Raw genomic sequence first — 17,419 nt, 5'->3', positions numbered from 1 at the left:
TGTATTTAAAGCTGCTTTCGATAAGCCAAAAGGTCTTTTTCATATTTGTTTCTCTCTGGAGGGAAACGGCAATGTTTGATTTAATTGTGACTTATTCCATATATCCCCTAATGAGGACTAGAACCAACACATATGCACACACCTGGTATTCCATTAGTGATGCTGCATGAACATTTTGTGCAGAGTAGATAGAGGAACAAATGGCACATGTGCGCCGGCTCATGTAGTCATTATAGTCATTATTATTCCACATGCCGGCCGTCTGTAATTACACACTCAGCTTCCCGGTGCATCGCATTCCCTCTACATTCTTTCCATGCTGGTTTGAAGATAAAGTAATCACAAAATGAACCAAACTGCACAGCTTTTGAATCGCAGGCAGAGAGGAGAAGAACGGCTTTGAAGTTGTACGGTTAATATTGATGAGGTGAGATATTTTAGATGATTAGCACAAGGGATTTCACTTCTTTCTTTTATTTTGCATCAGCAAGGTCAAAAGCCTAAAATGCATTTCACACTTAGCTTACATTTTCCAGCTGCTTGATCAGTGGATACAGTAGAGAGAGCAGGGCAGAAATCTCAAATTACAGACATTACAATTCATTCGTTGATTGAGCAAAATTAAAACAACTTTTTTCCTTCTCCAAACGGCTGTGTGAATAACTATGTGTAACTACAGACTTCTACAGGGATGTTGTTTTTTCTATGATGGGAAATGTCAGTGTTTAATGGTTTATGTCTTCCCGCTCAGTCTAAGCACTACACTTAATCAGACAATTCACTTCTGTTGTCATGCAAAAGCTAATACATTTAAAGGTTTGAGTACATTTTCTGACCCAGAGCAAAAGGAATACAAATCTAGAGCCAACCGCTCACAGCATTGTTGTAAAATCTTTGTCACGTTTGTTGTTGCTGCAGCACAGCGCTCTATGCATTGTACTTCTTGAGCAGGTCACTCTGCCAGTGCCTCTTGCGATCCGGAAACTGTCTGGGCAAGCGGATCTTCTTGAAATCATCGATGCATTTCTTCAGATCATCCTCCAGCAACTTCCTCTCCTCCTCTTCGTCATCCATCGCCGGCGGGGGGCCACCGTTCTCCCTGACGGTGAGCCGTGGCAGCGTCTTTAGGTTAAGGTTGGCGGATGGGGGGGGCTCTCAGCTGGAGGAGGTGTTAAGGGGCTGGAGGTAGAAATATGTTTGGATGATAGCAGATGTGGAGACAGGAATGGAGATGACAGAGGTGGAAAATCGGGGCTGTCTAGATGAGGTGGAGGAGGAAGAGGAGGTGTAAGAGGAGGGGTAGTGCCCGGGGGCTGCGGGTTTCGTAAGTCAAGAGTTAGGATGCCTTTTTTTTCTGGAAGGCTATTGGTCCTGGCTGTGCTGCTGTGCTCGGCTGTGGCGGAATCAGTTTTAGAGGTTGTCACTTCAGAGGGAGCTGAGGGGTCAGAGGTCATCGCCTTGGAAATCACTGATGAACCACCTGCAGCAGGAAGAGAGAATAACAGATTAATTAGTGTGATATTTGCATTTATGCCAAGTAACAATTGGCATTTCTTTTTGCAAATAAATGTGTTGTTGGTTGTGCATAAGTTAGGCTATAATAGTTCAGTTGGTAAGCTTTACAGTTGCTGGTAAACATATATTTATAACTACAGTCAGATCTGTTTTCGTCCTTTCCAATCTTGGTGGTAAGCTAAGCGAGAGGGTAAATTGAATATTCATATGCTCAGGTGGCTGGTCTGTTTGAATGAAGGTCTTAACTAACAATGAAACAACAATAGAAACAATAGAAATTCACTTTTTTTTGGTTTGCCTTATCAAAGTGTGTCAGTATTGTGCGCCTGGCACAGAAATAAGCGCTTCAGCTTTGAGCTTTAGAGTTTTTGCCTCCAAGAGAATAAAAGTAAACACATGCTGGCACAAGAGCGTGTAGAAGCATTATGGAAACCAAAATAAGCAGAGAACGGAGCTCAGCAGGAAAGGAAAGGAATGAGAGATAAAGAGAGTGAAGGATGTTTTGATTTAATTTAAGCATTTCTTTTTACCTTTGCCTGTATTTACATTATCCTAGCGGGAGACTGTGGCAGAAGGGATGGTGTAAAACCTCCTAACTGAAGCTTGACAAGCCATTTTTCACGGTATGTTGATTTTTCCTCTCATCTCTGTGTGAGGACAGAGCAGGTTGCTGTGGTGCGACTTCTCAGAATAGTTAGAGTGGCACATGCACATTCTGCACCTCTTGGTATTTGAAAACCCATCGACCATTTTAAATTGCTTCCTCTCTTTGCAAACGCCCTCTTTTTTTTCTCTTTCATTGACTTTCACTGATCAAAGCAGTGAGCACACATAGCCCATGTCCAAAATCCAGCTGATACATCACAGAAAGATGATTCATTTGCATTATGATGACTTATTTGACCTTCTATTTCTCTATTAATTCAAAATTGCACCTTTTGTGTTGATTGGGAAAACATCCTAAATCAGAATGTAATGTATGCTGGTTATGTGGTATTATGCTTTCTTGTCATGTCATTTATTTAGAAAAATGTTGGCTTCCTTCATTTCTTCAAGCGTAGTTTGTAAAAAAAAAGCCTCTAGAGGAAATATTGTAAAGCCTCATTGCTGCAAAACCCAAACAGAAGAGATCACAGCCTTTCCTTGTTGTTTTGGTATTTCAAAGTGGGTGCTTCATTTTCAGAACAACCAGAAAAGGCCCCGTGGACCGAAAAATAAGTCTTATATTTAAACGTTTTTAAATTTACACTCATGGGTTTGGACATAGTCTTACACCAAGTTACTGTAATGACAATCCTACATGCGCACTGCTCATGCATCTTCTTACAGTCACACATGCTCACTGTGAAGCAGCCACATGTAGTACATTTATGCAAATACATAAGAACTGCTAATCTCTCCCATAGCCTCTCATACATGTTCATGAAGAGATATGCTGGTACAATATGCCACCCACGACCCAAACATACACACACAAATGTACAGACGTACAAAGACGCAAAAGGCCCTGCGCACTTTCCTTTAACAAGGCTCAACGTCACGGTAACTCGCCTTATATAACAGGAAAAGCTGCTTGTGTCAAACAGAGGCGGCACAGCACATTCTCCCACTGCCTTAGCTGCTTGAATACCTGAATACTAGAGTGTGTGTGTGTGTGTGTGTGTGTGTGTGTTTGAGTGTTTGATTGTGCAACAGAAGGGGCAAAAGCCTGTTTTTGAGAGCAACTGAGTGAAGGTCTTGTGTGTTTGTGCATGCATGCGTTAGCCTGTGTGTGCGTACTGTAGATGTAGGTGCGGGGGTTTGTGTGTGTGTGTGTGTGTGTGTGTGTGTGTGTGTGTGTGTGTGTGTGTGTGTGTGTGTGTGTGTGTGTGTGTGTGTGTGTGTGTGTGTGTGTGTGTGTGTGTGTGTGTGTGCATGCTGGCGGATGTGTTTTTGTATTTGTGTTATATTCAAGGTATGTACTGGCATTTGAAAGAAGCACAAAAAAAAGATGGAGTGAAAGAAAGAAGATGTGGGGGAAGGAGGGGTAAGCAGGAACATTTTCACCACTGTGTGTTTGTGTTTGGTGCATTCAATGTCTCTCATAATGAATACATGTGTATGAGGGCAGCCCTGGACGTGGGAGTACGGGGGCTTAGCAGTGTTGAAGGAATAATCCACTGGGGGATGGGCTCCATGCTTTCCTCCAACACTAAGCCTTATGGAGGAGAACAGCGAAAGAGAGCACTCAACCCTTTTCCCCGGGCCACTTCTCCAGGGATATATGCAAAACCCAAAGCACTTTCTCACACATCCTCTCCCCTCTCTCTCTGCCTCTCTGCCTCTCTCGCCCAGTCACTCCCATCTGTTCATTGTGACACACCCCTCCGTTGCCATCATTACTGCTAACAGCAACTCTAATGTGTCACTGTTGCCAGGGTTTAGCACCGCTCCATCACAAATTGTCTCCTCTACGGTGTATAATGTTGTTAGTTCACCCCACCTGAGTCTTAATGCTTTACACGAAGCATAGCACACTATAAGTTTGTATAGTGTGACTAAATGAAATCTTGACAAGATTTCGAATAGACACTACTTTAAAGGTGGAAGATAGTCTAATCATCAAAACCTGATGTAAACACACAGCAGTTCATTCATACTTAATGTTTTGCTGCTACATCCTTGTGTTTGCTTTGGCTTGTGCCCCTTTTTTGGGAAAAAATTGCTATTACCAAATAAGATAACTATTATATATGTGCGGTGATTGCATCCCATATATTATTTTGGTCCAAAATGACAATGGCTTGTACCCGTAATTTGATTGTCGCAATATCTGTGTGAGATAACAGTAAAAGATGTTGTAAGACACTTCCAATGTTACTCTGTGACTCCATCCCTTGCTTACTCTTCCTAATGATTTAAATCATTAAGGAGGACCACCATTTTACTATGTCACTATGTGCATCACTTTTTAGTGTGTTTCTCTTGTCATGTTGCTCAGGGTTGTGTTCAAAATTGCATATTAATGAAACTTATGAATGTGAAGTATGCTATTGTCAGAAGACTTTTTACACTTAAATATACTCAAGAAAAAAGCCAGCATCATCCAGCCATCAGCTCCCTTATGTCTCCTAAAACGTAACAGTAAAACTCCAGACAAACTTTATTTGGATAAACTGATCACACATTGGTGTGTATTTTAATACTATGCACTGGGAATGCATCCAAAAAGTATATCTTTCTGAACACAGCCTTTCACTGAGCTCAGGTCATAAAACTTCCTGTAGTTAATGTCTATAGCCTGGTGAGTACAACCATAGAGCTAGTGGTTTCCAGGCGTTATGCTTAGTAAAGGCAGTCGGGCTGCCAGCTCCAGCTGAATATCGAGCGCACAAGCAAGAGAGTTGTGTCAATTTTCTCTCAGAAAACTCTCCGAAAGAAAGTGCATTTACATATTTGCTTAGATATTAAAGTGTTTCTTTTACACATGATGGGACCTCTCAAAGGATCAGTGTTGTAAGGCAACAGATGTCTTGCTCTTTAAAAAGAAAAGACTGCAGTATCGTAATGGTTTCTAACTCCTTACATAAATAGTAATGTAGGATAAACATGTTAAAATAATCTATGTATTCCTTTCTAGGAGCAGGTCATTCAGCACCCTGGGCACTTTTTGAAATTCATTGTGGCCACTCACAGGTGTTGTGACCCGGGGATGGGGAGACTGGCAAACAAGAGGACATCCTCGTCTCCATGGTAACACCACAATGATGTGCAGGAGCCGGAGCAACACAAATGCATAGTAATTTCTCTCAGGCTTAGAGGAGCCTTTTATCCCAAGTGTGAAGTGTTACATATGGCTCTCTCCTGCTGTTCTAAAGGGAGATCATGCTACATAGTTTTAGAAATTACTGCAGGTTTTATATCTCTAATGACATCATATACAGCTCAGATATTCAACATCTGCTCTGTGAAATGATCAGTAAGGAGCCTAATGATGGAGTGGGCCTCACCACCTACTGTCTTCTCATTCATTGTCTTTTCTCTCTGATTGCCATCAGAGAAAACGCTGGTGTAATCAGACATGGCAACACTGTGTTCTTCTGGAGCAAAGGCACGTCGTCCATAAAAAAATCCCCAGAGTACTCGCAAGTCTCTAAGCAATTATAAATCTGTCAATCTACATAATGTAGAGGAAATGAGTGACATAAACAGCTAGAGACGGGGGAGTTGCTGCAGAGTAAGAACGTCCAAAAAAGGAGTTTTGAGGATAGAAAGGGGGAAAGAGAAGTAAGAAACTGAGTCATTAATAAATAACAAGCTTTTCAATTCTTTGGGGTATGGAAAAGTCTATGATGTGCAGACTAGCACAAAATGTATACGTTCCATCCAATTGCCTGTTCCACGTGCCTCCTCTTTATCTTCCCATGCTTTAAACACCCTGAGCTGCTGCTGCTGCCTAAGCACCCTAAAGCCGAAAGTCCATCCTGGCACCCCTCAGCCCCTGCAGGACTGCAGTCCCCCTGACACCTGCCTCTTCTCTCCTGCCTGGTTTCAGTCATGGTCCAATCCTCTACAGGACTGCAGAACCAAGGACAGCCTGCCTACCCAGATTACTGATAATTAGAGAGGCAGATTAGAGCCCAAGTGTCCAGATGGCCGAGGTGAATCCAGTCTCAGCAACAGCACTGACAGACACATTTACAACTCAGTGCTTAGAAAAAGATTTGTCTGATCAGCAGGCAACTCCTACTGCTCACGGCTCTTTCAAGCTGTTCACACCAGCTTTCCAGCTGTATATTACAATGTTAATATAATTTATCCACAAAAACCTTTTCATTCTGAAATTATGGATAAAAAGATTAAAGTGCCCAAAAATATTGTTTTCCTCCTGTCAGCGATTAATGGCATGCAATTAAAACTCATCATATTGAAGTCATTTGACATCATGAGACATTCATTTGCAAAGAGAAAAAGTTTAGTGTCAGTTAAAATCGAATTAAGAGACAATTTCTCCCTGGGCACAAATACATAAAAGCAACGAGTTCTAAGGTTCGATATTTTAATACTTATAATATACATAAAGTAAACCCATCAATGTACCAACGCTAATTAGCAAATCGCAGGAAATGTATCCCTTGTAAAATAAAACCAGAGATAAAAACAGCAATAAACTATATTATATAAAGAGGAAGGGGTAAAATAACAGCCCTTCAAACAACAGCAGAGAAACACACCCTGGATCATAAATAACTAATAGTTTACAATTTATAATAAATGTCTGATTTTTCAACCTTCCTCAATACTTCAATACATTAAAACATGTAATCTAACCTTTCATATCTTTAAAATGTCCGTTGCAGCTGAGTCTAGCAACAGGAAGTTTAACTGTTTGTTCAGTTATTGCACCACTTCCACCTCACTTCCCCACATCTGGTATTTTTACCCTATTTGAACTGCTCCTCTTCCTCACTTTTCTAACAGTCTCTGTGGTAATGTCTATGATGAACTTTGCCTCTTAGTTTCTCCTTTTTGTTGCTTTTATTTTGTATCCTACCACTTGCTTGAGAGATATAGTCACAGTTACAGAGCTCCACTACTTGACGCCACTATTGACCTAATCTGCTCCTTCTCAGCTGCTAGATCGTGTCCCTTGTTAACTCCCTCCTCCGCCAGTCTCCCCCCTTTGGTATGGCATCTACCTGACATTGCATGAAAGAGTTTGTGGGCCAATTTGTCTTGTGATAGCTTCTCTGCAGCAGAGGAGTGTGAGAGGGATGAAGAGGAGGGTGAGGAGGAGTGGTGTGGTGATGCTGCTGGAGGATAGAGCAGAGCAGTGACGGTACACATCTCACTCCGTGCCTTGCTCACTATAAATAACCCAACACACAATGAGATAAAGATGCCCCGAGCCAGTGCTACTGTACTGTGTGCATGTGGGCTTACATGGCAGCGTAGGCGGACCGCGTTGTCGTCAAGGATAAACAAAAACACAACAGGGCTCTAAGCTCACGTACTTGTACATGTGCAAATTAACAAAAAGCGCTCAAAGCTCTTGGCTGGCGCTTTCACGCACCATGCACACACACAAATATGTTACATCTTAATGGAGAAAGCAGTGGTAGGCCTCAGGCTGATGCAGGCTCTCTCCAGTTGCCCATTACGTGCTCCTATTGGCCCCGCTACTCCCAGGTAATTAGCAGCAATGGTGCCTTTCTATACAAGTGTGGACTTCTCTTGTTTATTGCTGTCAGGAGAGCGCTAGGGAGGCAAATGGCTTGTTTGTTTGCTAATGCCTTTTTAACTGATCGCAAAGAAGAGTGAAAAGCAGGCAACCAATTAGATTAAAAAAACCTCACAGCTCCGAGTCATTAGCTCGGGAGGATTGTTGCAACTCTTCTCCTAGCAACTTCCCCACGTGTGTGTGTGTGTGTGTGTGTGTGTGTGTGTGTGTGTGTGTGTGTGTGTGTGTGTGTGTGTGTGTGTGTGTGTGTGTGTGTGTGTGTGTGTGTGTGTGTGTGTGTGTGTGTGTGTGTGTGTGTGGATAACTGCCTGCTCAGCAAATTTGTGACACAGGGAGTGCACCTAGTTCATTGCCCCCACGTGGCCCCCATACCAACCCAACGCAGACGCCAGAACACTCATCCAGCCTGTCCGCCGAAACATCCACGTAAGCACAAACACCAGGACAAAAAGAAAACAGAGCCAAATCATACTGGCATCCACATCCAAAAGTGAGTATGGCATCAAGGCTGAGAAGACATAAACAAGCGCAGAGCCACAGATGGTTGCAGCTGAATAAGCAGAAACAGCAGCATGATAGCACACGCTCAGATGTTGAGAAAATGACTCATTGTGGGGCTGTTGTCACTCCAACTTGTGTTGTATTCATAAAAGAGGATGCTGTCTGGGAAGCAGGGCTGGCAATAGTCACAGCTCATTTTTCATGTAAATATCTGAAAGAAAATCGTGTTTCTTTTGATGTAATCGTACTATGAATCAATATTAATCCCAACCATACTGAGTGGTCCTGTGGATCTATATCTGTCTGGTGTAACTGAATCTCCCTGTGAGTGTTGACGAGAGGACAGGCCGCAGAGGAACCCATTACAGCACGGCCCAGTGAGGGCTTTGTTTGTCACGGATGGTCCAGCACCTCTTCCAATAACAGGACATTTCATGCTGCTCAGGAACAGAGATAAGATGGGAACACCAAATCTGTCCCCGGTTAAATACTCTCAGATTCTCATCTTGCTCCTACCAGGTTATCTGTCTTACTGTCTCTCTGCTTCCTTGCCCCATTTTTCCAATCCCTTTATTCCTAACGTACATCCGTTCCTTCTCTTCTCTCTTATTTTCTTTCTCCGAATAGGGGAAGTGATGACCCAGCTGGCTACAAGACAAGTGGATCATTCTAAGAGAGGAAAGCGGATCGGGCCAAGGCTACAGCGAGAATAGCACCACAGGAATACGGCATCGGTCAAATCACTGCCTCGAGGTGCAGAGAACAGTCTTGTTCTCTCAGGGCACATTGTCTTTTTGCCTTGCATGGCATGAGTTTAATAATGAATTGTGCTTGCTAACTAAAAAATCGTATTAACGTGAAACTGTGTGGTAGGAACACAAGGGTATAAATAAAACTAAATAAATGATTTCATTAAGTTGGTGTTTGCTGTGTGGTGAGTAAACAAGGAATTTGCTATTTGGATTTTTTTCCCAAAGACAGAGAATATTTCATGTTAAAATATCTTTATTGTATAACGCTGGATAGAACAGGCATACTGCTAAACTAAAACTTGCTTTTTGCATGGTGAACTAAACTTTTGAGTCACAAGTTTCACAACTGAGCTCTAAAACAAGAAGAAAGGAAAAAACAAGCAGCATTACATCCGAGCTCTGCTGTGAGCGCTGCTGCTCAATGTCGGATTGTCAACACTTCTTACACATTTACTGTTGAATGTCCAGTCTCAGGCTTACTCATGGAGGTAAAGAATGACACTGATGCCTGAAATTTCACACATGAGGCGTGTCTCTCCGTGCTTGTGCTAATGACTGACCTTGGCACTCACGGGTTTGCATGTGTGTGTGCTGCAGGACAGAAACTGAGGGAAGGTTTCTGTTCGTTTGGGCTGACGAGACACTGCAGGCACGGTATTGACTCTCATCATGCATTCCCGATCGCAACAAAAAAGACATAATTCCAGGACGGCAGCAACATAAATTTTTCAATCGTTTTTGTGGAGCTCATCAGATATGCTTTTATCTAGGCCAGACTGAGATCAGGTTTAGAGGTCTTATACTAAGGTAATTAGCATGGGATAATCTCTTGGTGAAAAACTGACTCATAGCCTCACCTACACAAACATGACCCTGGTTGTTGTTTGAGTGCCTCGTCTCTGTCTGTGGGTGTGCTCAATACAAATGAAGCTTTTTAATCAACATCAGATAATAGACATCTTTAGTCATTTTATGCAAATATGCAACCATGGTATTTCTTTTTTCTAGATGTTTACTGTAAGTAGTAATTGGGTCAATTACTGGAAACAAAATCTGGATTTTGTGAGCTGATTTAAAAGAGGCTGGTGTTTATGCATGTCCTAATTTCTTTCCTGGCTCTGTTTTCTGGTCAACTGCTCATTGAAAAACCAGGCTGAGAAACAAAATAGGGAGAAAAATTGGAAAAACAGATGGTGGGAGGAAGATGGTGCCTGAGGGTGGAGTGTTGAACATTTAATAAAAGAATTGTTTATCTCCAAGGACATTTCCTTTAATGAGAAATAGTGAGATTGATTAACTTGTGATTGAGTTGTATTGTTGCTGAAAATAACACATTTAAAGTGCAATAGGGGGGAAGTTTACAACTCTCCTCATTGTTTTATACTGAATGTCATTCAAGGTTGAGAAAACATTCAATCATGAATTGAAAATACAACCCGACTAGAAAGAAAAACAACTTTTATTTGACAGATAAATTTTCCTTTTGGCTGAACACTTTTACTTTCAGTGTTGTCTATTCCAGCAGCGACACACTGCAGCAAGTCTAACATATTGACTCAGTTGTCAACAGCACTTCACCACACTGAAACACAACATGGCGGTTTTCTAGACATTTTAGAATACATTTATAGTCACTGTCAGACGGACTGCCAATACTACAACAAAGCCCAGGAAAAATCCTGCTTATCACAGATTCAATGGCTGCTTGTCAACCCGAAATTCAATTTATTTTCAACCTATATTTCATGATCTGGTTACAGCAACTACATTTCAGGGTGTTTTCCTAACTTTGTCTTCAACTGGATCTTAAGTGCCTTCAGTTTGTGTGTTTAGTCTGAGGTATATAATGTGCAGACCTGTCCTGAGGCTTTATCTGGAAACAATCGTATTTCTTCACTCCTTCCTAGCTAAAGTAATACCAGCTTGCTCTAAACTGCCCACACAAAGCCCTTGCTATACAAGTGAGAAACATTGGGGCTTGGCTGGCTACACTGTAATCCTGCCCTTTGTTGAGGGTGTTCACTTTCCAGTAAGTGAGAGCTATCATCAAATATGCAACATCTTCAACTAATACCGAACTGAGTATTAAGAATAACATTATTGTTGACAGAACCCTCAAAACGTGATCCGCTAAGGTGACTACCACATTTATTTGTTTTTAAACAACATGTAGTCCTGGCATAAGCCTGTCCAAATAATTGCTTCACTTTATAAATGCTCTTAAATATGTTATTGAGCAAAGAGAGGTCAAAGAAGCACAATGAGCGACAACATGAGCTGTGGGCTGTGAGTGATGTAACACTTTCACCTCGTCGGCCCTCCCAGTGTGGATGATTAAAATACTGAAAGCTCCATTGCACAATCAATACACGCACCTCATCTGGCAACCTTTTTTTCTTCCTTTCTACGAGATATCTGCTTTCATCGTTGTTTATCAAAGCCTTGTGCTTGATCACTTGCCAGAACAATAATATTTTGAGAAGGAAACTCCACACACACCTACTGCTTCCTTTAAAAATCAAAAGTTCAAAGCTTCTTGTCTCCTGTCTGTGTAGCGATAATATCATAACCTCATTCATTCATAACAACAACAGAACAGTTAAACTACTATATGGCACATTCCCAACCACATGGCGGAGACATTTAATAAAAACTGAAGGAAATTAGATTTTTGTTACACTCATTTCTTGTGCTTGGGCTGCTCAAGTCCCACAAGGCTGATAAGATGTCCAATTATTTGGTAATTTAGTTCAGAGGAGCAGGAGCGAGTCCGATCTGCTCAAGTAAGCAGGAAAAGTATAGCTGTACATCACGGCCTTCTTTGAAGCCCTGCTTACTATTTGCCCTTATGACCGCTTCAATAGTCATATAGACACACCGGGGGCACTTATTTAACAAAATTAGCACTTGGATACAGTATTGTGCTTCACCAAGGCAGATGCAATATACAGAGTACAAAAGGGTAAAAGTACATAGAAGGTATCAGTCTCTGCAGGAAAGGCTGTGGGGTTGCTGTGGTTGAGGACCGGGGACTACGACAAGTTGCGGTTTAAGCAAGGGCAAAAGCTGGACCTGAGGATGAGGGGAATTTCTTTTGGGGGGTTTGGGGGGGGGGGGGGGGACTGCAGATTCAACCTGCAGAGAAAGTATGAAGAGTCAGAGCAGCAGCTGGGAAGTGTTCATAGGAGGAGAGCTGGAGGCTGCAGAGAGAGATGGAGGGGCACAACATCTACGGTACATCTAGTGGTGCAGGATCCATCAGAGAGATGAGGACAGGATGACTGGAGGCTGGAGGAGGGAGGGGGGGGCACTTGGAGAGGATGGGGGGACCAGGGGAACAGAGCCGGTAGTCTCACTCACGGTAGAACACATATTCAGTGTAGCTGGTCCAGATCTTGTCGTCCGTCTGCTCATGGGCGAAGGCGCAGGTTCCTGTGGAGTTACAGGCCACCATGTGGAAGCCTGCATCAGCCAGCTTGTCAAAGGCCTGCTCCAGAAAGGTAAACTTCAGATAGTAGCGGGATGTGTATCTCTCTGGGGGGCGGTCTGGGTCACGGCTCTCGTTCAGGGTCTCCCCGAACACCTCTTTGGCCAGGGAGGTCTTGCCACACACCATGATCCGTGCCACCCGTCGGAATTTGGCATCAGTGTGGCTGTCACGGCCAAGTGTGTATGAGCCTCGGTAGCCAATAGTGATGAACCCGGACCGTTTGCCATCCATGGCACTGGGCACCAGGCTGGCACAGGCAGCAGCAGCAGCACCCAGGGAGCCGAGGTTACGGGTCGTGTCAATCCCAGGTGAGGAGTCTTCTGGGTCGCTCTGACATCCCTCTTCACCAAGGGAGTTTTGCTTGCTGATTTTGGGCGCCAGCAGCTTGACAAGGTCTGGCAGGTTGAAGAATTCAGCCTCCCTCTGCAGACGCCCACGCTCTGGGAAGTGATCAGGAAGAACCAGCTGCTGGTCCCGCATGAAGTCCAGGATGTACCGGAACAGGAAACCATCACGGTCCACAAAGAAGCGGCCTTTGGTGTCTCTGGCCAGTCCTTTGACCGACTTTCGACTGAACATCTCCCATAGCAGAGAGTCTGGCACACTTGTGAGGGTAGAATAGCGGGTTATATACACCTGGCCTCCAACATTGAGCTCTATAATCTCTGGGAAGGGGACCTCCTCCCCAGATATACCCCCATCTGGTAGAGCCATGGCTTACTTCTTTCTCACCTGTGCAGTTTTAAAAAAAAATATTTCAGTTGTGGTGTAAGTCCAAATGACAGGGGTTTTCAGGGGGACCCTTCACAGTGTTTGTTTGCTATTGCCTGTGAAAGCTTGCAGGTCCTGCTGCTGTGGACCCACCAACGGAGCGGCTAATCTGCAGGGCACAATGGGTATGCGCACAATAAAAGCTGATCGCTACTCTCACATAAAAGCTGGCAGAAAAAAGCAGTCCCACAAGCTCTATTCTAACTACAGCTACTACTATTCCTAAAACATAGTGCAGCGTTTTTCAGGTAGCGTTGAATAGAGCCGTTTTGTCCTTTACGCACAAATAGATGTGGTAAACAGAGATTGAAATAGCGCGTTTGACACCCGTTCTACGAGCAGGAAATGCACGAGTTGCACAATTGTCCATAACGACTTCTGTTGATCTACTTTCGCTCGGTCGTCCTGGCGCAAACAGGATCAGGTGGCCCAACTTCAATTAAGCAATCCATAGTTGGAGGTTTCTGTTGGTATCCCGCAGGTGTAGAGCCACGCGATGAGGAGGATGGTGTAGAGGTTGTGTGAGGTTAGGTACACGCATAAAAAGATCTCAGATGTTTCCATCCCTTGTGGTTTTACGCGATGTGGTCAGCTGTTCAGCCCCTCTGCTCCTCTCTCGTGTCAGACTGTAACTCTGCTGCAACGTAAAGGAGGATACAGTGTTATTCACTCCGTTAGACCCGCCCATGTGTGGTGACGCGCCTCTGCTGTGATACCAGGACAAAAATATCCTCCTGGCCTGCTCATTTTATTATGGGGAATATTTCACGAGTGACTTTAAACCAAATTTAGTCAATTTCTTACATAGAATAAAAATTTAAAATACATTCTTGAAATGTTGTCTTTTGTCACTATTTTGTTTATATTTGTTTCTTAATTTCTTTATACTTTTTTGATAATTGTTTTTTTGTCTGTATATGTACATGTGTACCTCTAATGTCAATATTTTGTGTGGAATATAATGTTTGATGTTCATATGTATATATCTTCCTGTCCTCCGAGATATGACTGATTCTACTTATTGGGTGAAATGGTGATAAAGTCTGGAAATACGCTGTAAAGGTTGAAATAGCTGCCTCGAATAAACACATACAGATATCCATTTAAAAAATAAAACCTTATTTGGGGTGTTTTCCCCCCTGTAATTAATACATTCAATAGTTAAACAAGACCACTATAAATTGGAGTATACCAGTGACAAGACATCCTAACATCCATTCATGCATTTGTCATGTCATTGTGCTCTATAGTTATTTTGGCTAAATAAACAGGGAAATAAGAACAAAATTAGTATACTTTCTAATTCTATTGCGAGACTCTCATTAAAGCCCAACCACTGACTTTGAAATGAGTATGCATTTATTTTTGGAAACAATCTCAGTTATCAGTGAAGTCAGTGTCTCTTAAGGAAGGATGGGATAACAGTGACATCTAGTGAATACTCAGGAGGAAATGTTGCCCCTTTCAGAACATGGATAACGATTGAAATATGAATCACTGCTGAGCATCTGGAGGTGTTGTGGGCCTATCAGTGTAACATTGAGGAAAAAGAACGCCCACTTGATAACCCAAAGGATGTCTTCAATTACTGTGCTATCCTGTGTCCAGGCAGCAGCACATCTAAAGAATGGCATCAAGGGATATTCACACCTCGTCCTACATAACAGAACGGACTTGATATGATCAGAAACATTAAGGGTTGTGTTATTCTACATTAGTTGTTATTCCAGTAAGAGCCTCCCTCCACTCAAAATGTGATTAGCAAAACGCTACTGGAATTGGATGTTTGACCTTTACGGTGCAGATTGATGCATGTGCATGCTGAAGGGGAAACATTTCTCTGGGTTCACCATTAAATCAGTGTTCAACTTGTATATAGAGCATTTGCAAACATGAATCCTAAGAATGGATCTTCAGTTAAGTTCAAAATATTGTGTGTTCAGTTCAGCAGCTGTAAATTGTACATAGTCAGAGATTCAGGATGTTTAAATTGGCAAAGGAGTTAAAATTGTTACCATAATGGTTTTTCATCGTTTTCATCAATTCTTTTTTCAAAAGGTAATGAGTAAAAAAAAAGTACCTTTAATTGACCTTAGGTCAAACTGAAGAAGTTACTTGATTAAACAATCCTAACGCAGGTCCACTTATGTACCACACATCCTTCATGAGTGGATGATATTGGCTCTGTTGTCAAGGAGATGGTCCTGTGGACGTCAGTAGCTGTTATGATTCCATACAAAAGAAAATTCAGATTTGAACCTGAGGCATGAAAGTTGAAGCTTGACCTTTGAAAAAGCAGTCTGATAAAAAAATAAAAAATAAATCTAAACCCAAGCTCCAATAACTGGCTTTTAGAAATACTTATTTCAGATATAGGCACATCAAATGAGGCACCAATAGAAATCATTACTGAGTCAGAGAGACCTGCATGCTCAACAGGCTGGCTGGCATCTCTACCCTATGTCTCTCTCTCTCTCTTTCCCTCTCTTGTTAGTCCACCACACAGTCCTTTCTGTGACTAATCAGCAAGCCAATTTTTACCCGTCTCCGAGCATTCTGGCACTGATTTCCCTGAAGGCCGCGCAGTCTCCAGCTGGCTTGCAGCACTTTCAGCCTTGTCGGCGACAATCTGGCTCAGTCCACTCTGGTTATGTGGGCCACCGCAGGATCTGGAGGTAATATGGCAGAGCTGTCTGCCAATGAGAGGAGTTCAAGACACAGTCTCCAGCTCCATTTGCTGTTCACTCTACTGAAATATGCAGAGCAATATGCTGTGTAACATCAAAGTCATCTCTAGTCCAAAACTAAAATATCCAAAATATAATCTGAGGCAAAACTGTTACTAAATATTTTAATGATTGCTAACTATAATGCCAGTGATTGAAAAAGGATTAATTACTGGTATATTTGTGAATGAATAATCACCATTTCACACCCTGAGTCTAAAATCCTTGCACATCAGCAATGACCCTGGATGTTTACTGACTGTTTCATTCTAATCACATCCTCACAATAGCCCTTAGCTTCTCAGAAAAATGGTCAAAACGAATACATCAAATGAATTAGTTTGACCTTCTGCAACGGCTGGATTATCTGTTTACGCCTTTCAATTCTAATCACAGTGATGGCCTTCAGAGACAGATAGGTGAGTGTGTGTGTGTGTGTGTTTGATGCTCTACTGATTCAAAAAGGCAGAGCAGAGACTTGGGAGGGAGATTGGTTCAGCATGGTCAGATGGGAAATGGTAAAATGTACTGCGTTGCTTAATCGTGTGTATTCAGAGCAGAACACCCCCAGCACATACTAACACTAAACTCCGGGATAATTCAGTGAGAAAGAACGGCTACTTAGGGATCATTTTATGGATAAGTCTGCATATTGATCTCTGCGTTCTCAGCGCTTTCTGTTGACAGGTGCACCATTAAGTGATTTATGAGATGTTTTGTGGGATCAACATAAAATGAACAGGCTGGTGCATCTTTCAGGTGTATGTGAACCCATCGGCACAGCCTCATTTCCCTCAGCATGAAGCATCGTACATCTTTCAAGAAGGGTGACATAGAAGCGAAACACGACTGCAAGCATCACATGTCTTGTTGCGTAGAAAGAGTCAAATCTCCTGGGAGTCTCTGTGTGGAGGGAAAAAGAGGAAGATGTTTATTTTATAATGAGTCACAGCTGATGGAAAGATGAAATTAAAGTGAACATTCAACCAGGAGACACCTGCACAAAAGTTTTAATCAAATCACTTCACTGCTACTTCTTCCTGACTCAGTCACTGCTTCTCTCTTTCACGGTCACTCATACGTCATTTCATCACTTTGTCTGTTTCCTTCTTCGCCACGGCCACTCCCAAACTCATCATATCCTCCCTCTGCAATATAAAATGTTTAAAACTTTCACAAATGTCGTTCCACATTCATCAACATCCCTCTTACTGATCTTTTTTTGCCTTTTTTGCTACTAGCATTTTGCAAGGTACTTGACAGTTATTTTAAAACATTTTAATATTTGACACTCAGAATAAGCACAGGTGTAAATGAGACCATTAAAAACTGAATTAGTAACCAGCATCAGTTTCTGCGACCTGGTATTGTTTTTCCTGTTTGTTAGACACAACTGGGCTTTTCTCACATTAAAAAAATGACTGCTAGTGAACACTAGCAGTCA

At 42.4% G+C, this 17,419-nt stretch overlaps 1 protein-coding gene across 1 annotated transcript; it reads right to left on the bottom strand.

Annotated features, from left to right (window-relative positions):
• Window positions 1–459: 459 nt before the first annotated feature.
• On the bottom strand, window positions 460–13,876 carry kctd12b (potassium channel tetramerisation domain containing 12b). Its single transcript, XM_063876553.1, has 2 exons — window positions 12,349–13,876; window positions 460–1,480 (listed from the first exon to the last, which is right to left on the bottom strand). Exons 1-2 carry the CDS (start codon window positions 13,190–13,192, stop codon window positions 1,125–1,127), a joined length of 1,200 nt encoding a protein of 399 aa, XP_063732623.1. The 5' UTR covers window positions 13,193–13,876; the 3' UTR covers window positions 460–1,124.
• Window positions 13,877–17,419: the final 3,543 nt, after the last annotated feature.

This window comes from Eleginops maclovinus, chromosome 23 (genome assembly GCF_036324505.1).
Source record: "Eleginops maclovinus isolate JMC-PN-2008 ecotype Puerto Natales chromosome 23, JC_Emac_rtc_rv5, whole genome shotgun sequence".
In the NCBI taxonomy this organism is placed as follows: Eukaryota; Metazoa; Chordata; class Actinopteri; order Perciformes; family Eleginopidae; genus Eleginops; species Eleginops maclovinus.
This window is presented reverse-complemented; position numbering and strand designations above follow the sequence as displayed.

Bases quoted from the DNA above. Each gene is read 5' to 3' on its own strand.
- kctd12b (XM_063876553.1), bottom strand. From the start codon at position 13,192: ATGGCTCTACCAGATGGGGGTATATCTGGGGAGGAGGTCCCCTTCCCA. The intron at 1,481-12,348 runs GTGAGTGAGACT...TTCCTGCTGCAG, and splicing joins CACTGAATATGTGTTCTACC to GTGGTTCATCAGTGATTTCC.